Source organism: Pristis pectinata, chromosome 2 (genome assembly GCF_009764475.1).
Source record: "Pristis pectinata isolate sPriPec2 chromosome 2, sPriPec2.1.pri, whole genome shotgun sequence".
Lineage (NCBI taxonomy): Eukaryota > Metazoa > Chordata > Chondrichthyes > Rhinopristiformes > Pristidae > Pristis > Pristis pectinata.
Genome location: NC_067406.1, coordinates 63,832,240 through 63,856,143, shown reverse-complemented (window position 1 = coordinate 63,856,143; position 23,904 = coordinate 63,832,240). Strand labels below are relative to the sequence as shown.

Genomic DNA, 23,904 nt, shown 5'->3' with positions numbered 1-23,904 from the left:
GATCAAAAGTGAGAAACATACAATGGAAAAGAAATAGAATATGAATCTAACAAGGCACAATTCTTTCTCCCCCCTCCCCACCCCCAAAGATCCACAATAATAACCTGGCCTGAAACTGAACAATTTCCAGGTGTCCCATTTAGTCACCTAAAGCAGGCAGTAGGTTACTCAACAGTAGAAATGAGGAGCCCAATAACCCTGCTTCAGGTCCCCTACAGTAAGTGGGCAGCAATAAGTGAGGCTGATGTCAGGCCTGCCCTGATCAGAGTTATTTAGCACCCATTCTGGCCTAAATAGTAACTGTCAACTGAAGCAGAGTTCCTTAAGCAGGAGTGCTTAACGATTTAATGACTGCTGCTCCCATCCCAGGCCACCACATTAAGTAAACCACTCCTCACTCGGGACTCACCTAAGACCAAGTGCCAAAATATTGTTCTAAATGAATGTTCAAAATATTGTCCTGTGTTGGCAGGACAGATGCCAACAGCTTGAACAATTTTTTTTCCTGATAAAGCCAGTGTTCAATTTCGGGCTGATCCTTGGCTTTATGGCAAGAGCCAAGAACGTTAGCCCATCGTTCCTTCTTGGCCCAGTAAAAGACCAAGGAAAAATGGGATCAAATAAAAGTCGTATCATAAACAATAACAATGATTCACTGCATCCAATTTATTAGTTCAACCTCAATGGGCAATTGTACCATTTCAATTTTCCAGCAATATTACAAAAAACATAGTAATTTTATAAGAATTATTATTTCTATTATTGAATAATCCCAAAATTTAACTCCATGCCTTTTCATTTAGATCTATTAGATGTATACAGATGGTAATAAAGAAGATGACTAATACCAGAATAAGAAGCAGATTCTACAACAAATGCTTTTCAAAATCAGTAATGACAGTTACTCAATTTTAAATATCTCAATACTCGAACAGCTTCATTGTCAGACATGAGAGACCCAATACTTACGATCACTAAAGAGGTTATATTCCTCACAGCCTGGAGCAAGTTTATCTGCTTGCCTGCAGCACTGCCATGATCCTTCTGCCCAGAACTTTGGGTGATATTTGGGCATTATCAATTCATTATTTCTAATTTCTATTTTTAAAAAAAATCAAAGAAGGTATAGATTACCAATTGTTGACCTGAGCATAACCTTGGTTAATGAAAATACAGTAGCTCCTAATCTGACCACAATCTTCTAATTTTGGTTTATTGCAATAGTTCATGAAATAAACTGAATATATTCTTGTCAGTTTTAAGCATTTGAAACTGAAACCTTGAGATTTTTAATTAAGCTACAAAGCCAAACCAAAAATTTATCTTTATAAAATCAATTTGAAATATCTTTAATTTATATATTTTTTCCAATTGTTTTCTTCAAATATGCACTAGTTTTTAAACTGTGATGTCTAATAATGTGATAGCATAAGTGCAAGAAGCAGCTAAATCAACTAATTTGGCTCAATCACAGCATCTGGTTCAGTAACTCATCAGGGTTTGCTTCATGAAATTAATGACAGTTCCTAAAGTTCCTAAAGCTTAAGGCAAATCAAAACTAAACTTGCCAGAATTTCTTTAGGTTCACAACAGGATGCCAAAGAGATTGGGTACTTGAAGGCTTCTGACTTTATCAAACTCAAGTAAATCTACTCTTGGATTACAATTGGCTACCTGAGACCTGTTCTTTAGGTACCAAAGCCACTGCTGAATCTTTGCACTAACATAAAATTTCACTAATTATAACATGACATTAATAGCCTGGATCTAAAAGATCATCAGACTCATCGCCCACTCTCTTTCCTGTGTTTCAGCATCAAAACAGAGTGCATTTAACCACCGAATGACTCGGAGCTTTTTTCAGTTTTCACCTAAGACCGTACATAAAGACTCCACTTAACCAATGTAACCTCTGGGGGGAAAACGTTTGACAAAATTTTCAAGTCTATTTTTAAAATGAATTTAAAAATGTATCTTGATAATGAAAATGGCTCCCCCAAATTGTTCAGTCGTTAAATGCTCTAGTCTGATGCTGAAACACAGGAAAGAGACATACCCATGGACATGTCACTTTAGGATTCACACCTTGATGCTAGCCATTCAATAGGCTATCAAGAGATAGAAGGATCACAGTTAAGGTCCTTACTTTTCACAATCAGCTCTCAACCTCTTCTAAATATTCTTCTGGAAAAGTCATCTGTGACAAGCACCAATTTTGGTTATGATGACTCATGTGATTTTTCTCCCTTTTTTTCCCCTCCCTTTTGTTATTTTATTTATTCTCTCTCCAGTGTCACAGGCTGTCCCCAGCCCAAGAAGTCTGACCTTACTAATTCCACAACTTAATCTGTTGTTACTGGAAAATATGAATAAACAGTTCAACGTGCACTTTTTTTTCTGTCCCTGCAGATGGATAACTAAGATATAGTTAGCTACTTTTGCCTGGTTAGCACACTTTCCAAATATACATGTGCCAGATAAAATTCATTACTTAGCAAATGGGTTGAATAATTTTATTTTCCTAATTTTGTTAAAATCCCTTGCTGCATGCTATGAAACTCTTCTTATTATGATGGGTACAGCTACCAAGTTCAACTGCAGCCATCAAGGCAGCTGACAATTTGGAAGAAATAAATGGCAAATAGAAGCTACAAACAATGGACACCTGCACTTGCAGCCATACAGAGTTATGGAGTTTATTCAAATTCACTTTAAGATTTTGAAAATAAGCAATGGTTTATTTCTCATCAATTTTATGTTGTTTTAACCACATTCTTCAACTTGAAATAAACCACCAGATGAATTACGGGATGAATTGGCGGCATGGTAGTGTAGCGGTTAGTGTAATGCTATTACAGAGCCAGCGAGCCGGGTTGAATTCCTGCTGCTGTCTGTAAGGAGTTTGTACATTCTCCCCGTGTGTCTGTGTGGGTTTCCTCCGGGTGCTCCGGTTTCCTCCCACATTCCAAAGACGTACAGGTTTGGAGTTGTGGGCATACTATTTGGTGCCAGAAGAGTGGCGACACTTGCGGGCTGCCCCCAGCACATTCTCAGTAACGCAAAAAGACGCATTTCACTGTGCTTCGATGTACATGTGACTAATAAATATCTTATCAGGAGATAATTATTGCCAATAAATATTACCTTCCTTGAGCTTTTTCACCCACGTGTTTCTGCTCTCAGCATTTGGAGCAAAAACGTACAGAGTATTACAATCATATATAATCTGAAACAAAACACAGAATTTACAATTACCATACTGCATGAGAATTTGAACCTTAAGGGGAAAGGAAACATGAAAAGTAGATACTTAACATTTCTTGTGCACAATAATACAGGAATTGGTCAATTGTATTTAGTTCTCCAGATGCACTGATCCTGATGAACATTGTTATTAGACAGTTTAGCTTTTGTGTTTATGTACCACTTTTTTTTCTACTTTGAATTAGCTATTGTTAGTTGATGTAGTAAGTGGTCCTTCAGGACCTCTGAGTAGATATATTTTGAGTCAGTGACTCCATTTCCATATTGATAAATAGTATGCCCATCTTCATGTTCACCATTTATTAAGGGCTTGTAACAGGATGCCAGAAACTAATTAGTAACAAAGAAATGTAAGAATTCCAAACCTTCAAAAAAAAAAGGACAAAAAAAGTGGCAAAAACAAAAATAAACAGGAGGAGAAAAGATTTTAAGAAAAATTAGCAGGTTAAAATTGCCTAATAAAGTATACCAGTGTGGCCAAGCCTGCAGCAGGTAGGCAGGTAACACTTGTATTAAAGAAGCCAAGTAGCTGTCGGGTAAAAAGTTTTGTGGTCAATACATACAACAATTAAGCAAGTTTAAAACCTAGAGTACTCTTCAATGAACTCTTAAACAGCAAGCTGTGAGCAAAGGAAATGTGAGCAGGGTGAAAGGTGTTTGTGAATATTAACTTCTTCTGAACTCCTGAGAGTCACAAGACTCTGACATTCACAATTAAGTAATAACATTGGCTCTTACAAGTCAGGATTCATTCCCACAAGCCTATGGAAATATTTTGATTATTGCTGGAATGATCCCCATTAATCAACTCATAGAAATGCTAATAAAACCAGAACTCTTTAGTTGAAACATCCTTGCATGAAAAAGATCAATCTTCAAACAGAGTGACTTAGCTTTAACAATAATATTCTGGTTAATTTATGGAATTACCACACATACAGTTAAAAGTGATGTAATCAAATGTGGTGGTGCAAAAGGGCTGTAAAATTGTTTGAATACAAATAGACATGCAGATTCATGCACTATATTTCCACACATGTAATGCAACTTAAACATAGATATGTGACCTATTGAATTGTGATTAGGCAAGTGCAAGGCTGGCTCAAATTATATGATAGACAAAGATAAGAAAGTTGCACCTGAATTCCTACAGACTCAAGGCCAAGGTGGGGGGAAGAGGGGTGTGGCACAAATCTTAGTTTTAGATCAATGGGGAAGCTGGAGAGCCAGCTGATAACAACCAACAGTGGTTAATCTGAAAAGAACATCTGCATAGCCACTACAGTCAGGTAGGGGGTGACATGGTCAGTCACCGGAAATCTTAGATTATCAGATCCTTGGCAGTTTGTCCAATGAGGCAGCTGTGACTATGCAAAGTTAAGTTTATAACTGAGAGCGAGAGAGAAAGGAGAGAGAGAGAGCGAGAGAGAAAGGAGAGAGAGAGAGCGAGAGAGAAAGGAGAGAGAGAGAGAGAGAGAGAGAGAGAAAGGAGAGAGAGAGAGAGAGAAAGGAGAGAGAGAGCGAGAGAGAGAGCGAGAGAGAAAGGAGAGAGCAAGAGAGCAAGGAGAGAGCAAGGAGAGAGAGAGAGAGCAAGGAGAAAGCAAGGAGAGAGAGAGCAAGGAGAGAGAGAGAGCAAGGAGAGAGAGAGAGCAAGGAGAGAGAGAGAGCAAGGAGAGAGAGAGAGCAAGGAGAGAGAGAGAGAGAAAGGAGAGAGCGAGAGAAAGGAGAGAGCGAGAGAAAGGGGGGAGAGAGAGAGAGAAAGGGGGGAGAGAGAGAGAGAAAGGGGGGAGAGAGAGAGAGAAAGGGGGGAGAGAGAGAGAGAAAGGGGGGAGAGAGAGAGAGAAAGGGGGGAGAGAGAGAGAAAGGGGGGAGAGAGAGAGAAAGGGGAGAGAGAGAGAGAAAGGGGAGAGAGAGAGAGAAAGGGGAGAGAGAGAGAGAAAGGGGAGAGAGAGAGAGAAAGGAGAGAGAGAGAGGAGAGAGAGAGAGAAAGGAGAGGGTGAGAGAGAGAGAAAGGAGAGGGTGAGAGAGAGAGAAAGGAGAGGGTGAGAGAGAGAGAAAGGAGAGGGTGAGAGAGAGAGAAAGGAGAGGGAGAGAGAAAGGAGAGGGAGAGAGAAAGGAGAGGGAGAGAGAAAGGAGAGGGAGAGAGAAAGGAGAGGGAGAGAGAAAGGAGAGGGAGAGAGAAAGGAGAGGGAGAGAGAAAGGAGAGGGAGAGAGAAAGGAGAGGGAGAGAGAAAGGAGAGGGAGAGAGAAAGGAGAGGGAGAGAGAAAGGAGAGGGAGAGAGAAAGGAGAGGGAGAGAGAAAGGAGAGAGAAAGGAGAGAGCGAGAAAGGAGAGCGAGAGAGAGCGAGAAAGGGGAGAGAGAGCGAGAGAAAGGGGAGAGAGAGCGAGAGAAAGGGGAGAGAGAGCGAGAGAAAGGGGAGAGAGAGCGAGAGAAAGGGGAGAGAGAGCGAGAGAAAGGGGAGAGAGAGCGAGAGAAAGGGGAGAGAGAGCGAGAGAAAGGGGAGAGAGAGCGAGAGAAAGGGGAGAGAGAGCGAGAGAAAGGGGAGAGAGCGAGAGAAAGGGGAGAGAGCGAGAGAAAGGGGAGAGAGCGAGAGAAAGGGGAGAGAGCGAGAGAAAGGGGAGAGAGCGAGAGAAAGGAGAGAGAGAGAGAGAAAGGAGAGAGAGAGAGAGAGAAAGGAGAGAGAGAGAGAAAGGAGAGAGAGAGAGAAAGGAGAGAGAGAGAAAGGAGAGAGAGAGAGAGAGAGAAAGGAGAGAGAGAAAGGGGAGAGAGAGAGAGAAAGGGGAGAGAGAGAGAGAGAAAGGAGAGAGAGAGAGAGAAAGGAAAGAGAGAGAGAGAAAGGAGAGAGAGAGAGAGAAAGGAGAGAGAGAAAAGTGAGGGAGAGAGAAAATAAGAAATTACATTAATTGTAATTGCTTAACTTCTTGTCTGCCATTTCCATCATTTATTGAACCCTTGGCTTGGACTCAATAAATGTACAAGGCAGTAGCTCAATCCTTGGGAAGCATAGTGGGGATATTTGTCCTACACCACCACAGCAAATAAACAAAATCATGACTCTCAATTCTATGTTTATTTTTGAAATCTGCATTGCTCCCATGCACACATTCATTGCGATTGGTGGAATCAAATAATTCTGTACATATGAGTAAATTGCAACAGAATCTGAAAACATATTGGGGATGAAATTTATCTTCACTGCACTAACCACATAAACCATTCACAATCAAATGTCCCTCACGCTCCTAAGATACTTTCAGACTTTCCTATAAATGGTCAGTATACTTATCATTTCGTATATCCCAAATTTCATCTGATAGATTCAAACCAAATAAAACTTCCTATCCAACATAGTTCAATGATCCACAACAATGAACCTTAAGCCAACGTTATAGCTACAGTGACATAGCTTGGCTAGGAATCTACCAAGTATCAATGAGCAAGTCTTCCACAATATAGAGAAGTTAGGAATGCAGGTGAGTGAGTAGGCCTTTCAGCCTCTCAAGCCAGGTGCACTATTCAACCAATTGAAGTCGATCTATACCTCTAATCTATATCCCTTGATATCATCACATAGTAAATATTTGGTGACCGAAGTTCCGAAAGCTGAAACACAGATTTGTAGCCTTTAATGGTGGGATACAGACAGGAAGTTCCTCATTTCCTTTACCTATTGTGTAGTTCACTCTCTCCTGGTTTCAATAAGAAACTGAGTAGCTCTTACTTCTAGGCAGTGCCTCATGTTATGGATTCACCCTTCAGAGGAAATAGCCAACTTTCATTTATTTGAACAAATTTCTTTTTTTAATTCTAAGCATTACAGATAAATCACCTATTCTTCCATTCAATACAGCCCCAATGTGCCCTCATAATTTAATCAGCCAATGAAAATTTTAAAAAACTCCAGAAACACTTGACATGTCAAGCAGGATCTGTGGAAAAGGCAAAGTTAACATTTCAGGTTGAAGGACCCTTGTTTTCAACATGAAACATTAACTGTTTCTCTTTTCACAAATACTGACTAAATTGCCAAGATTTTCCAGCATTTCCTGCTTTTACCTCGTAATTTATCCCCCGGTATCATTTCTATATTTCTGCACAAAATATTTTCTTAATAGTTAGGTTTGGGTATGAAAGGGTAAAAGTCTAGAAATGGTGGATGATCACTAGGGGTGGGTCCAGATGTGGATTTTTTTTTATTCATGTTTCAGGATCTGGGCGCCTTTGGTAAGACCAGCATTTATTGCCCATCCCTAAATGACCTTCAAGAAGGCAGTGGTGAGCAGCCTACAACATGGGGTCAATCTGGAGTCACTTTGAAACTAAACCTAATAAGGATAGCGGATTTCCTCCTGATGACATTAGTGAACCGGATGAGCTTTCACAACAGTCAAGTAATCTTTTTTGATCATTTCCATTTAGTTTTTATTTTTCCAAATAATAGATTATTGACTGAATTTCACAACTCCATAGCAGTGTTTGAACTCCAGTCTCTGGATTGTTAGTCCAGGCCTCTGGCGATGCAGTGGTTAAGTTATTTCATTAGTAATCCACTGTACTAGAGATAACATTTTTAAATATATAATTACATGCTATGTTGACCGAAAATATAAAAAGGAAATAATGGTTTAGGACATAGTCTAATCCCTGGAGTCCTCAGTTCAATTTTTGGAGCATTACCCAAGGAATGCATTGTCTTTGCAAGGATACAGATTGACCAAAATAATACATGAACTAAAAAGATTAAATTATGAAAACTGGCTTAAAAACATGACTTGTATTCCTAGAGTTTAGGAAGTTAAAGGGCTGTCTGATTGAGATGTCTAAAACAATACACAGTTTATTCCATGCCATGTACCTCAGAAAAATTAATCCAAATTATAAAAATGAGAACGATCATGGACCCAATGTTCTACTTTGGCCTCTTGTGCATCTACCCAAGGATAAATAGACTAGAAGGAAAGCACGTGTAAAATGCTGGAACTTGCCCATGTGGACAGGGACTTGGGAAGGACATGATCGCTTTGGAGAGGGTGCAGAGGAGATTCACCAGAATGTTGCCAGGTATGAAGAATTTCAACTTTAAGAGAGTTAGGAGAGGCTGGGTTGTTTTTCTTTGGAGCGGAGGAGGCTGAAGAGGGACCTGTTACAGGTATACAAAATTATGAGGGGCAGAGAGGGGATAGCTGACTGGAAAATTTTCCCCATTGCAGAGGTATCTAAAACTAGAGGACAGAGGTTTAGCACAAGTTAGCACAAGGGGCATGAGGTTTAGAGGAAATTGAGGAGGACCTTTATCACACAGAGGGTGGTTAGAACCCACTGCCTAAATGGGTGCTGAGGACAGGTACTCACAACATTTGAGCATTATCTAGACAAGTACTTAAATTACCAACACATAGAAGAATATAGACCACATGTTGGTAAATTGGTGTAGGATAGATAGGTACTTGATGGTTGGCATGGACATGGTGGGCCAAAGGGTCTGTTTCTGTGCTTTATGACTCTGTGACTTTATGGCCCTAAGAATTCCAGTTTTCCACCAATCTGCCTACATCACAGGCACATCTGAGAGTAATCCTGGATGCCTCTGGAAATTTTACACCAATTCAGCACAGAGGCATGAACAGTGCAGGAATGGTGCCAAGAAAATGAACCAAGAAATCAGGAGTGGCTGCCTTTTGCTTCTGTCTTTTTAATCATTCATAGCACATGGACATCACCTGGAAAACTGTTCATCCCAAAGTGATTCATATAGGAGGATCCTACACTGGATGAAAATCAAAAGAAAAATTCACATGATAAGCAACCAGATCACAGTAATTGAATAAATTCTTCACATTAAGGATGACACCTGCCATAGGTTGTTTTTTGCAGTGAACCACAGGTCATGTTTTATAGGAAGTTTAAAATACACAAGCATACTGCAGTAAGTTGTGGAGCTACCACTTCCTCCAAAATAAAAATATGGGCAACTACTTAATTTAGTACTCTGTGGAGTGCACAGAGGTGGGGGGTGGGGATGGGGCGTGTAAACCACTAATGTTCAAATAGGAAAGCTGACCTCTTACAGCAGTTTAGACGTCACACTTTTTTTTAAACGTACATTCTGAAATATCAAGTCAACTCATTTATGGTCATGTGCACATTTACAGTGAGGTACAGGTATAATGAGAAGTTTGCTTGTAACAGCATCACAGGTACATAGGTTCAGACAACATACAAAACATAAATTATACATAAATAATAGGAGTGAAGAGAAAAAGATACTGTGCAATACAAGACATAAGAGACAAGTCCATAGTAGGGCAAGAGGTGGTCCACAGTGTTCCGTTGCTGAAGTAGAGCTAGGTTCGTGCAGATCAGTTCAAGAACCTGATGGTTGCCTGACAGTAGCAGCAAGAAGAGGGCGTGACCCAGATGGTGGGGATCCTTGATGGTAGATGCTGCCTTCTTGAGGCAGCACCTCCTGTAGATGTTGTCAATGGTGGGGGGGGGCTGTGTCCGCGATGGACAGAGCTGTGTCCACTACCCTCTGCAGCCTCTTGCATTCCTGTGCATTGGAATTGCCGCACCAGGCATGATGCAACCAGTCAGAATACTTTCAACAGTGCATTTGTGGAAGTTTATTAGAGTATTTGGTGACATGCAAAACCTCCTTAAGCTTCTAAGAAAGTAGAGGCACTGATATGCCTTCTTCATGATTGCATCTATGTGCTGGGCCCAGGACAGGTCATCTGAGATGTTAGCACCCAGGAATTTGAAGCTGCATACTCTCACCACCTCTGACCCACCAATGAGATTAGCTGCTTGATGTTGATGACATTAAGTGTGATGTTTTTATTGTGGCTCCACTCATCCAGATGTTCTATCTCACTCCAGTTCATTGACTCATCACTGCCCATGATGGTATTGGAGCTGTGCTTAGGCACACAGTCATGAGTGTAAAGAAAGTACAGTGGGGGACTAAGCACACATCCTTGAGGTGCACCTGTATTGATGATCAGTGAGGAGGAGATGTTGTAACCGATCCGTACTAATTGAGGTTTGCCGATGAGGAAGTTAAGGATCCAGTTGCAAAGGGAAGTACAGAGGCCCTGGTCTTGCAGCTTGGTGATAAGTTTGGATAGGATGATTGTGTTGAACGCCGAGCTGTAGTTGATGAACAGCAGCCCGATGAATGCATTACTGTTGTCCAGATAGTCCAGGACAGAGTGCAGAGCCAGTGAAATAGCATCTGTTGTTGACCTGTTGTGGGGATTGCCAAAGTGAAGGGAATCCAGTTCATTTCTGAGACTGGAGTTGATTTGTGCCATAACTGACCTCTCAAAGCACTTCAGTTCGGTGGATGTAAGTGCTACCGGACGGTAATCATTGAGGCAAGCCACCTTGCTCTTCTTAGGCACTGGTACTACAGATGCCCTTTAGAAGCAGGTGGGAACCTCAGACCGCAGAAACGAGGTTGAGGATGTACTTGAATACACCAGCCAGTTGGTCTGCACAGGTCTTCAGCACTCAACCATGTAGGCCATCTGGGATTTTCGTGGGTTCACCCTTTGAAGGATGCTCTGACGTTGGGCTCAGAGACTGAAATCACAGGGTCGTCAGGAGCTGTGGGGACTCGTGCAGGAGTGTCATTATTCTCCTTTCCAAAGCATGCATGAAAGGCATTGAGCTCATCCAGAAGTGATGCATCATTGTTACTTATGCTACCAGTTTTACCTTGTAGGAGATGACAGCATGCAAGCCCTGCCACAGCTGTCGAGCATCCACCTATGACTCCAATTTCGTCTGGAATTGTCTCTTCGCGCTTGTGATGGCCTTCCAAAGGTCGTACCTGGACTTCTTGTATGCCTGTCCTAGACACCACATATCTGGCCTTCAGCAGATTACAAATCTCCTGGTTCATCCAGGGCTTCTGGTTGGGGAAGACTCAGAATGTTTTTGTAGGTACACACTTGTCCATGCAGTTCTTTATGAAGTCAGTGACAACTGTGGCATATTCATTCAGGTTCAGTGACGAATCCTTGAATGTGGCCCAGTCCACCAATCTGAAGCAGTCCTGCATTCACTCCTCTGTCTCCCTTGACCAATTCTTGATAGTCCTCTCCACCGGTGCCACCCATTTCAGTCTCTGCCTGTATGCAGGAAGATGAAGCATAGCTAGGTGGTCGAATTTACCAAAGTGGGGGCAAGGGATGGAGTGGTAGGCATTCCTGATGGTGGTTTAGCAGTGATCAAGTGTGTTTGGTCCTCTGGTTTTGAAGGTGGCATGTTGATGGTAGTTAGGCATAGGCTTCTTCAAGTTTGCCTACTTGAAGTCCCCAGCGATGATGAGGAAGGCATCGGGGTACGCCATTTCGTGCTTGTTGATCACAGTGCTCAATTCCCCAAGTGCTAGCTTGACATCTGCCTGTGGTGAGATATAGACTGCAGTCAGGATCACAGCAGAGAACTCCCTCAGAAGGTAGAACAGTTGGCACTTAACCACCAGATGTTCCAGGTTAGCAGAGCAGGAGTTGGACAAGACTGTCACATCCAAGCACAAGGACGAGTTTATCATGAAGCAGACGCTGCCTCCTCTTCCTTATGCCGCCATCCAGCCCATATGGTGGATGGAGAAATCCTCGGGCTAGAGCACCGTATCTGGAGAGTTGGGGGTGAGCCATGTCTCTGTGAAACAAGAGTACACGGCAGTCCCTCATATCCCTCTGGTACGGCAGTCTAGCTCTTAGGTCTGGATTGTTGTCAAAAACGGAGACATGAGCTACATTCAAATTTGATGCAACTCTCTTGTAGGATAAAAAGTGAGGGATTAATAATTGTTTTTAAGAATACTACTACTACACTCATGCTTACGTTCTGCAAGCATGAGATATCAGAAATATAACTACCATGATAAGTTATCAGTCATAAAAGAGAGAAGTAGGGGCACAGACAATTAAATGAGACATCCACTCTTCCTGATTTGAAAAAAATATTTCCTGGAACTCATCATGGGTGGTCCTTTTCACATTATATGATTCATGTGCAAAGAGTCCTAAATGCAAACTTGCCTTAAAGGTACTAATTTGGAACCCTCGGATGGCAGCAGCCGTAGCAACAATAGACCCAATGCCAGTTTCAGGCCACTTCTTCTCCAATTACACAAGGCAGAGAGAAGAAGAAATATGCATTATGCTTCCCACCCACCCCCCGCCCCACCTTCGGACAAAGAAGCTAGTGAGTAGCAATCTGATTAGCTGTCAATTTTTTTTAATATAAACCTCAATTCTGAACTTTGGCACTGCCTCTCAGGCATGGCAAAAGCTTAACTTACACAGTTTGAAGGCTCTATGATGATCAGGGAAAATTTGGAACCAGAACTCAGCACAGATGACAGAGTCTCTCACATCACTGACAGTTCATATGACTTCCAAACAAGGTCACTTCACCTGCCTGTTAGTGTCAAGATACTGGACTGGGCTGCCCTAACCATGCAAGGAAAGGGCTGAACTTTTGGGACAGGAATTGCCTTGATCCCCAACACCTCATAACACCACAGCACAGTCAAGCACTTCTGGAGTACTGACCATCAATGTTACACATCAGTACAGTAGCAGGGTAGATTTAAGTACAGCACGGTGAAAGGAAGCCACTATATAAATAGATACACATTAGATAGTTTGGGACAAAATACTTTAATGCGTACTTGAATTCACTCATCACATTATCCACGATCTTACAGTGAACAAATGATCATACCCAAGGAAGAAATTAGAAAGAAGTTCTTATTGTTAGGTCAAACCTGTTGAGGTTTGCTTCTTTACACCAACCTGCTAGAGTGACAATATATCCAGTTATTTCAGTGTGTTGACAGCAGCTTTAAATCAATGGGAAATATGTGATCTTATTTTTAATGTAACATTGACCACTCAGTTTAGCAGCTCATCTGAAAGAGTGAGAGGCTAGTTTTCTAATGCTCAGGAATCTGGAATGGGTCTTGAAGCCACAACCTTCTGATTCAGAAGCTACTCCCTAATCCAAAGGAAAAGATATAAATAAATATACTCCCCCAGTGCACCTGATAGAAAAGCGTGAGCTGCATTATAGAGAGTAATATAATAATAATGAACAAGTGCAAAATTCAGAATTCAGAGTTTAGCAAACTGTACCACAGATTTACTCAGAAGTATCAGATCCTAGAAAAGAGTTTGGGGAGACGCTAAGGTTTACATAGAAATATTAATTGACATTGATTGACATATTTGATATAATTGATATGATTATTGCTAGAAGATGAAATTGGGGACAATCTCTGGCAATTATGCATCACTACTGGATGAGCTTAATACTTTCTATGCCTGTTTTGAGCAGGCAAATAAGGTACCACTAAGGCAAGTCTCCACCCCCCCAACCCCCATCAGCTCTGTCCCTTCCATCTCAGTGGCTTAAATCAGATCTGCTTTCACGAACTAAACTCTCAGAAAGCGGTTGGCCCAAAGAGTCCCTGGTCAGGTTCTGAAATCATGCACCATCAACTGGCCACTGTCTTCGCCGACATCTTCAACCTCTCACTTCAACAATCTACTCAGTCCACTGTCCCCATCTGCTTCAAGGAAACCTCCATCATTCCAGTGCCCAAGTAAAACATCCCATCTCAATGACTACTGACCAGTAGTTCTAACATTGACTATAATGAAGTGCTTTGAGAGATTGTTAATGGCCCACATCAACGCCAGCAAATAGGTCTATGGAAGACGCCATCTTCCTTACACTACAATCAGCTCTGGATCACCTTAGCAACAAGAACACTTATGTCAGGATGTTATTCATTTTTTTCTTTATTTGGCCTTCAACACCATAATACCTTATAAGCTAATTGCTAAACTCTTGAACCTTGATTTGGGGCCCCCATCTGTACTTTCTGATCGGCAGACCTCAGTCAGTCAGAATTGGCCGTAACATTTCATCCACCCTGATCCTCAAAACTGCAGCTCCCCAGGGTTACGTGCTCAGTTCCCTGCTCTGCTCCCATGACTGCGTGGCCAAATACAGCATCAAGTCAATCTTCAAGTTCGCCAATGACAGCACTACTATAGGCCGGATTAACGACAACAATGAGAAGGTATAGAAGAAAGAGATCATGAACCTTGTGTCATGGTGACAGAACAACAACCTAGACCTTAACATCAGTAAGATGAAAGAGCTGGTTGTTGACATAAGGAAGCAGGGTGGTGACGAACACAACCCTGTCCTCATTAACAGAGCTACTGTAGAGAAGGTTGACAGCTTCAAGTTCCTAGGCATCCATATCACCAGCAAACTCTCCCATTCCTCCACACTGCTGCAGTGGTCAAGAAAGAACATCAGCATATGTACTTTCTTAGGCGTCTGAGAAGATTCGGCTTGTCCACAAGGATTCTCTTGAACTTCCACAGATGCGCTATAGAAAGTATCCTGACAGGTTGCATTTCAGCCTGGTATGGCAACTCTTCTGCTCTGGACTGTTGGCACCTGCAGAGAATAGTAGATACTGCCCAGTCCATCACAGGCTCATCACATCCTTTCATCCAGTCCATTTTCATAGTTCATCAGGAAGGCTAACAGTATCATCAAGGATGCCTGCCATCCTGACCATTCCCTTTTCTCTCTTGTACCTTCTGGGAGAAGATACAGGAGCTTAAAAGCCCAAACAAACAGACTCAAGAGCTGCTTCTTCCCCACTTCCATCAGACTTCTGAACCAACCACCTCTTTCACATCTCCTTCCCGATGGTGCTGCCATGTTCTTGAACCCTTAATTCCACCTCTTCCATTATTGTCACTTTAGCATTTCTTTTTGCACTACCTCAGTATGCACTACTACACTTTGAACCATTCCGTTCTTCTTGTGCTTGCTGCTATACTTATTTTTGTATTTATTATTAACATGTATACTGTGAGCTTCACACGATCGAGGAATTTCATTGCACCCTGGTGTACATGACAGTAAGCTAAAACTAAATTAAATGTAATCATATTGTGAAATGCAATTTTGAGAATTTTTGCAAAATGATAATAATGTCCATCTCCACCTCCCTCTAACATCCAAACCCAGTGGTCTGAGCTCGAATAGGTATGCAGATATAAATTAATTTTTCAAGAGCCCAGACTCTGGAGAAAACCAGATGGTCCAGATTTCTGAGGTAGACATGCATGTAAGCGGAAGTCCCAAACCTGCAGAATATTCTTCATTAGACATCACGCAACTGTGCTCCACCACTCAACTCCTCATTGTCTCAACAGTACAGTGCAAAGTTACAGCAACTCCACAGCAATTATGCTGAGCAATGCATATGAAAATCCGGCATGAGTAGGGAGGAATGTGTGCAAGGGATCAAGGTATTAGATAAAGCCAATCATAGAATTAACTGAATTTGCTTCAATACAATTCCAAACATTTAACTGAAAAAGATTTAAGTTCTGTTTTACACACTTTAGTTTTATACATATTAAATAATTTCAATATTTTAAATATTTGTTCATTTTTATATTTTTATATATCAGACACATTCAAAAATTTTGACAACTGGGGCAGCAGCCTAACCAACTACCAAAGTTTCTTTTCAGCTGTTTCATGGGTGATGTTTCTTCTCCTCCATGACCATTTACAAGCACAAGGTCTTGATGATTCACAGGGCCACACCACTGAGGATTAGGCCAATACTTGGCAAGAAAGTGATGGCAGGCTATTTGCTCCTGGCAGGAATTTCTGGGCCAATATTTTTCAAAGACAGATTTAATACAAACATCACATCAACAGTGGAATTTTCAAAGGACTTCAACCTAAATGTCTCAGGCAAACATTTATAGCTTGCATTTATACTGCTGTAAAATAACATGCCTTGATGTTCTGTAACAGCACAGACAACATGCCAAAACAGATATTAGGAATTGCAAATAAAATCTTGTCAAACAGATAGGTTTTGATCATGAAAGGTCCTCCAGAAATGATGGTCAAGGAGATTTAGAGATGTAGTTCCAGAGCTGAATTAGGGTAAGCAAATCAAACAATGAAGAAAATGAAAAGCCCATATCATAGGAGCAGAAGGTGGGCTAAAATCTTATACAAGTGAAATAGGAAGTATCAAGGTCATGGAACAAGCTGAAAATTTTAAATGACAGACATGCAGTGACAAGAATCTGATAATCTGGTCAGGGCAAGGGCAAATATGAATTTTGCATGATATGATTTAGTCAGTAGAGTTTTGGTTCAGCTGATGTTTAGAGAGGAGATGTGGAAATCAAAACTGGCTTGAGAGGAAACCATTTCGCTAACTTTTCCTCCATATTGACCATGGTCAGCATGTTTTTTTCCCCACAGAATCACAGAAGAATTTTCCCCTTCATCCTGCTAACCATTTTGATAACGTTTTGATGTATCTTTGTGTCCAATAATTAGCTTCAAGCCAAATCCAATCCCCTCAAAATTAACACAACTAAAAGCTTTGTTAGTAATATTTTTGAGACACAAGAGACTGCAGATACTGGAATCTGGAGCAACACACAAAGTGCTGGAGGAACTCAGTGGGTCAGGCAGCATCTGCGGAGGGAAATGGAGAGTTGACGTTTCAGGTCGAGACCCTTCATCTGGACTGATGATGGGTCTTGACTGGAAACTTCAACTGTCCATTTCCCTCCATTGATGTTAGTAATATTTTTGTTGCTTTAGAAACTGATTGCTTTATACAAAATTTTGACTGAATGTTGTCACCTTGAAAATTTTACTTCTCTAAAAAGATATATAAATCTTAATTTCTTTTTGTTCATTTCCATAAACTACAAAGTCAATGGAAAAGTTTGCCGTTAACAGTTAGAGGTACTGACTCCTTACACATCAGCACAAGCAACTGCCACTGAAAAAGGCTTCATTTTTACTCAAATTGAAGTTTATTTTTAAATCTTTTACCATAAATGTTCATATAAAAGCTTATCTAACTCAACATTTGCCTTATCTATCCATCTGAAAATCACAAGTACATTGTGTAGCTCCAAATAATATCTCATTATCATAAGATGTAAACTGTGTTTCCATTCAATATGATGTCAGATATAGAAAACACGCTGATAAAAATAGTATATTCCATATAGGCTGGTGGAACACAAACTGTTTCTCCCTCTTAAACAACTTGCAATTTATAACTATTATACTGCAAAACAAAAATGAAATTAATTTTCATTTCAGGAATTCCTCTAAATACTTCCAGATTCAAAATGATTTATATTCTTCACCCTTATAAAATACAAAATTGTTTAAAAAAAGATCCTGAAGAATTTTATCCCGTGAGACCTGTGCAGTGGGTATTGAGTGAGTGTGTGGCATATTTGCTAATTACATGGGAGTAGGTAGGGAGTTCTGGTGATCTAGTTACATGAACAATTGAAACGCTTTAGATATCCACTCATTGCAGCAACACACAATTTAAGAATACTTGGATCTATCCTTTTTTGGAGATGTAGCCAAAAGGAAATCCATCTGTCACATTTTTACTCCCTCATTTTATCTATTTATAGAAAATTCATACTCCTATCTGTATTACTTCGTAAATCACCTATATCCACATCATTGTCAACTTGGTTGCAAAGCTCTCTGTTTTGTTAACTACATCATCAATTAAAAAAAAAGTGACTGAATCCCAGCACAGATCCTTCTAAGAAGGAACTAGTCATTGCCCTCCAATGTAAACATATAATCATTATTCTACTCTGTCTTGTATTTAATCAAACTTATAACCAGGCCCACTCTCCATGCCAATCGAGATGCCTATCTACACTAATCCCATTTTCCTGCATTGAACCAAATCCCTCTGTTCCTTTCCTATCCATGTACCTGGCCAAATGCTTTCTGAAAGCCATGATTGTAACTGCCTTTACCACCTCCTCTGGCAACTTGTTCTATATACCCACCACTCTCAATGTGAAAAAGTTGCTCCCCTAGATCTCCTTTAAATGTTTCCCCTTTCACCTTAGAAGAATTGTGACTATCTACCCTATCCATGCCCCTCTTTATTTTTTTATATATAAATCTCTAAGATCATCCCCACCCCACCACCCATCAGTCCAGATGAAGGATCTCAACCCAAAATATCGACTGTCCATTTCCTTCCACAGGAGCTGCCTGACCCTCTGAGTTCCTCCAGATTTCAGCACCTGTCACCAATAACTTGTCCTGGTCCAGCGACATTGACGCTATAGTCAGGAAAGCACACTGATGCATCTATTTCCTCAGAAGGCTAATGAAATAGGCATGTCCCCAAAGACTCTTTCCAATATTTACAGATGCATCATAAAAAGCATCCGATCCAAATAAATCACAGTTTGGTATGGCAACTGCTCTGCTCAAGATTGCAAGAAATTGCAGAGAGTTGTGAACGGAGCCCAGTCCATCACAGAAACAAACCTCCCTCCATGGACTCCATCTTCACTTCCTGCTGCCTCAGGAAAGCAGCCAACTTAATCAAGGACCCCTCCCACCCCAGTCATTCTCTCTTCTCCCCTGTTCCATCGGGGTAGAAGATACAAAAGCTTGCAAGGACGTACCACCATACTCAAAGACAGCTTGTGTCCCATTGTTATCAGATTTTGAAACTGACCTTTCCTATGCTAAAAGGTGAACCCTTGATCTCCCAATCTTGTCGGGGCCCTTGCACTTTATTTACCTGCACTGCACTGCACTTTCCCTGTAACTGCACTATTTTGCATTCTGTCTTTCTTTTCACTTCCTCAATATACTCCCATACGGCATGACCTACATGGATAGCACATGAGTAAAAGCTTTTCACTGTATCTCAGTACACACGACAATAATAAACCAATACTAATACCAGTACTGGACGATCCAAAATGCATTACCTTACACTTGCCTGGATTAGATTCCATCTGCAACCTTATTGAATATTAACAAATTCTATCAATAGGCACCATCTTATCTTGTGTTTTAAATACTTACTTGAAATAAAATATCCAATTAGGTATATTTGGAATTACAAATCCATTCTGTCTCTCTCTCTCGCTCATCAGCTCAAATTTCTCCAGTGTTTAGTCACTGTTCTTTATTATAGATTTGAATAATTTCTCCACAACAGACTTTAGACCAACAGGTCTACAATTTCATAGTTTTCCTCTCACCTTAAATAATAGAATTGTATTTGCAATCTTCCCAATTTTAATAGACAATTCTAAAAAGGAAGCAATGGACATGTTAAACCAGGAAAGCCAGGAGCAGGTGATCAGAATTAACAGGGAGTAGGTGAGCTTAATACTCAATAAAGGGGCAGTAAGCAGAAGGAATAAATAGGGCAAAGCAGTTAAAAGGTTGAGATTCAATTTGATGAGGGTTAAGCAAGGAAGCAAATGACAAAAATAAAAGAAGAAATAAGTCTGGGGCAAAAAGGAATAGTAGTTAAATAGCAATAAAAATGCAGAGCCCATGTAATGGATGTTAAAGATCTGTGCTAATTTAGGTAATTATAAGCCACTTAGTTTAATATTTGTATTGGAGAGAAACTTTTAATTAGAGTTTGTATGGTTAAATATTTTGAGGAAGAAAACATAATTAGTATTAAACAGATTTTAAAAATGACTCAAAGCAAAATAAATGCAGATGTTAGAAATAAAAAAAACAATATTCTCGGAATAATATACAAAGGTGCTGGACGAACTCAGCAAGTCAGGCATCTATGGAGGGAATTGGACAGTTGACATTTTAGGTGGAGACCCTTCATTAGGACAGAATTCTAGGAATATTCAGTATGTCAGCAACCTGAATATTAACCCTATTTCCCCCACCACACATGTTGCCTAATCTCTTGAGTATTTTCAGCATGTGCTTTTTTTTTCAAAAAACACCTTTTTGATTTAACCATATTTTGGAACTACAGTGGATATGATCCAGAAATGTTTCAGCAGCCTTAGATAAGGCACCAGCTAAATGAGATGTAAGAAATAGAAAATTAGCAGTAAACATAGCAAATTGTATGGAAGACTGCATCGAAAGGAAAAAGTAAAAGTGGGGATTAAGGAGAATATCTTGAAACTGAATAGTGGATTCTGTTCCACATTCATTGTACATATCAACAATTTGAATACAAAGCCTAAAGAAGTGGGGTTGAAATTTGTACATTATTAAAAGAGAATAGGTAATTTTGAGGACACAAGGAAGGCCGCATGAAATGATTAAGGCGTGAAATAGACAAAAAAAAGCAGTACATAGAATTCAGTGTCAGAAAATATAATTTTAGTTTTAAAAACCTTACACTGACAATCATGGATGATGTGCCAGTACAGAGGGGTTTGGGAACTTAAAACGTTAAAACTTCTCTCAATTTGAAAATTGAGAACTTAGAACTTAGAACTTCATTTAAAAACATACTTCAAACACGTTTTCCAGTTTTACTTGCAATGTAGATGTCAAAAATGATGATGCCACATCATTCCATGATACCAAACAAATACACAGAAATAACGATACTACGAAACTGCAACTGTCAGCACTGAATGAATAAAGAAGTAATAAAGGCGGAAATGAGCCTGGTCAGAACTTCTGCTTTTCTCTAAGGCGTACAAAGGCCGAAGATTTGTCATTTTCCTATTTTGACTCAGTGTCACGATACTAGGATATGCAATGCAAACTGGGGGGAAAAGGTCCATACCTATTCATTCAAAGTTCTTCTAATAGAGGAATCTAATGATTTCTCCCAGTGTCTGCTGAGCTTTTGCTGTATCAGTTGCTGCTTTGTTCACTTTTTCTGTTAACTACATTAGTCATATTGTAACTCACATAATTTACATGGATTGTGAAAAATTATTTTTCAATATTTTGATGACATTGATATATGGGCTCCCATACCACGTGGGGAAAACTTCAAAAACTTGCAGCTGAGTTGCAGATAACGCAGACAATATTTGCTTTTCTTAATTGTAGTAATTTGAAAATGTCAGTAACATTTTTGTTTCTTAGGGGAGAGTCACTTAAAAGCTACATAAAATGTTCTTAAAATATTTACATTATGTCATTAAATCATATCTGTAGGATATTTTACTTCTGTTTCCTAGTACACATCAAGGGATCGTTCATTGTAGTAAAGGCGAGATATTGTTAAATCTACAATATGGCTACTGCAATATGGCAGGCACAGCAGCGTAGGGGCAGGCACGGTAGTGTAGTGGTTAGTGTAACGTTTCACAGTGCCAGAGACCTGGGTTCAATTCTGGCCACTGTCTGTAAGGAGTTTGTACGTTCTCCCCGTGTCTACGTGGGTTTCCTCTGGGTGCTCTGGTTTCCTCCCATATTCCAAAGACGTACAGGTTAGGAAGTTGTGGACATGCTATGTTGGCGCCAGAAGCATGGCGACACCTGCGGGCTCCCCCAGAACACTCTGCGCAAAAGATGCATTTCACTGTGTGCTTCGATGTACATGTGACTAACAAACATATCTTAGATCTTAATCTTAGGGAGGGCCTTATTAATGTACTTATATTTTCTTCATTTTTTGCATGACATTCAGAACTTGTATTTTGAATGGGCATAGTGAAGCAGGCAACAAACACAATACATTACCTAGGCCATTGTTTTGCAGCCTGTGACAATGCTCCAGATAGTTGCCACCATGATTCACCTCACCTCCAGCAAGATTCACATTGGAGTGGAGCTAATGTACAGGGCTAATGGGAAACCATACACCCTAATCACCTCCACTCCAAAAACAAAGGTATTCCAATCTCAGCAAACAACACTTGTGTACACGCACATTTGAGCTCCAAGTCACTATCAACTCATTCGTTAAAAGCATGAGAGAGAATATGACTCACATCTAATTCCTAACACACTGTATAGTTCGATGACTCTGTGACCTAAGAAATCGCTATCTTCATAATCAATGGCAAACTTCTTCCTGACACCTTATTCATGAAAACATCCTCTATTTTTGCTAGAGAACTACAAAGAAAGCAGTTCCAAAGGCAAGAAAGAGAATCTTGATCCATCTCCAGTTAAGTGTTAAAGGTACCAAATCACTTACAATTATGCCTGCAATAAAATTTTTCAAGGACAGCTTTATAATAGGCTATTTTGAGCATGATAGGAATTGTTTTTTTTAAATTTTTTCATTGCTTTTAATTTTACAGCATGTCAATATCACTGGCTAGGCCCACATTTACAGTAATCTAGTGTGCAAGTTGATTTTGTTTAAGAATGATTTGAAGAGGTCCAAAGAGTGTCGGAGGTAAGGATATCTTCATAAACTGTGGTCACAACATTAGCCAGGATCAGATCTGGCTGATCACAATAGCTCAGATTGACTTTTCCAACATGTCAGACTGGCCTCTCTATCCCCAAACCCCCACCATAAGCCATACTGGCCTTGTCACTCTCACTAGATAGTTGTAAGTGGAATTGTACAAGGTGCAATCATTAGCAAGTAGGCCATTCAGCACCCCAAGTTCGATCTGACATTTACGAAGAACATGGTTGATTCTGAGTCTCATGCATTTTCTCACCAGGCCTCTATATTTAAGAGCTATGAATTGTCATTTAATCTCCATGCAATTAACTACAAATGTTCACTTTCATTCCCTTCTTCCCATTTCCCTTTCTGAGAATCTTATTATTTGTCTTTCCCAGTTCTGAAGGATAATTGACCGGCCAAAAACACTTCCTGCTCCCACCACATATGCTGCCACACCTAACTGAGAATTGACAGCATTTTCTTTTTCTAGTTTCAGATTACAAGTATTATTGCATATTCATAATTCTAATTGTCATTGGTCTCAGGAATGTAAACATACAAAGGGTAGGGCACTGGATGTTGTCTACATGGACTTTAGTAAGGCATTTGACAGCATCCCTCATGGTAGGTTGATCCAGAAGATTAAGATGCACGGAATCCATGGTGACTTGGTAGAATGGATTCAAAAATGGTTTGGCCATAGAAGACAGAGAGTAGTGGTGGAGGGATGATATTCTAAATAGAGGTCAGAGGTTTGTGACCAGTGGTGTTCTGCAGGGATCAGTGCTGGGACTTCTTGTTTGTGATAATATATAAATGACATGGATGAAAATGTAATTAGGCTTATTAGTAAGTTAGCAGATGACACAAAAATTGATGGAGTTATGGATAGTGAAGAAGGTTGTAAACGGATACAGTAGGATATAGATTAATTACAGATGTAGGAGGAGAAATGGCAGATGGCAAGATCCCACATGGATGGCTAGTCTTGTAGATTAGATTGCAAGGGATCCAGGGAGAGCTAGCTAATTGAAAACATAATTGACTCGATGGAAAGCAAAAGGAGATGGTGAAAGGTTGAATTTTGGACTGGAGGCCTATGACTAATGGTGTGCCACAGGGATCACTGCTGGGCCCAATTTTGTTCGTCATTTATATAAATGATTTGGAAGAGAATGTACAAAGCATGATTAATAAAGTTGCAGATGACACTAAAATAGGTAGTTTCATTGACAGAGAAGAAGGTAATCAAGAATTACAGTGGGATTGTGATCAGCTGGGTAAGTGGACAAGGAATGGCAAATGGCGTTCAATTCAGATTAGTGCGAGATGTTGCATTTTGGGAAGTCAAACCAGAGTAGGACTTTCACAGTGAACGGTAAGGCTCCGGGGAGTG

General features: G+C 40.3%; 1 protein-coding gene across 8 annotated transcripts in view; it reads right to left on the bottom strand.

Annotated features, from left to right (window-relative positions):
* LOC127580258 (tyrosine-protein kinase Tec-like) overlaps window positions 1–23,904 on the bottom strand; it is a 116,872-nt gene that overhangs the window by 42,808 nt on the left and 50,160 nt on the right. For 7 of the 8 annotated variants that reach the window (XM_052033438.1, XM_052033428.1, XM_052033458.1 and 4 more), the window contains 2 exons: window positions 3,145–3,226; window positions 970–1,098 (listed from right to left, as the gene is read on the bottom strand). In XM_052033438.1, the coding sequence (XP_051889398.1) occupies window positions 970–1,098; window positions 3,145–3,226 (211 nt within the window). Of the gene's footprint in view, window positions 1–969; window positions 1,101–3,144; window positions 3,227–23,904 lie in introns of all 8 variants that reach the window. The other variant, XM_052033489.1, reaches the window with a different exon arrangement.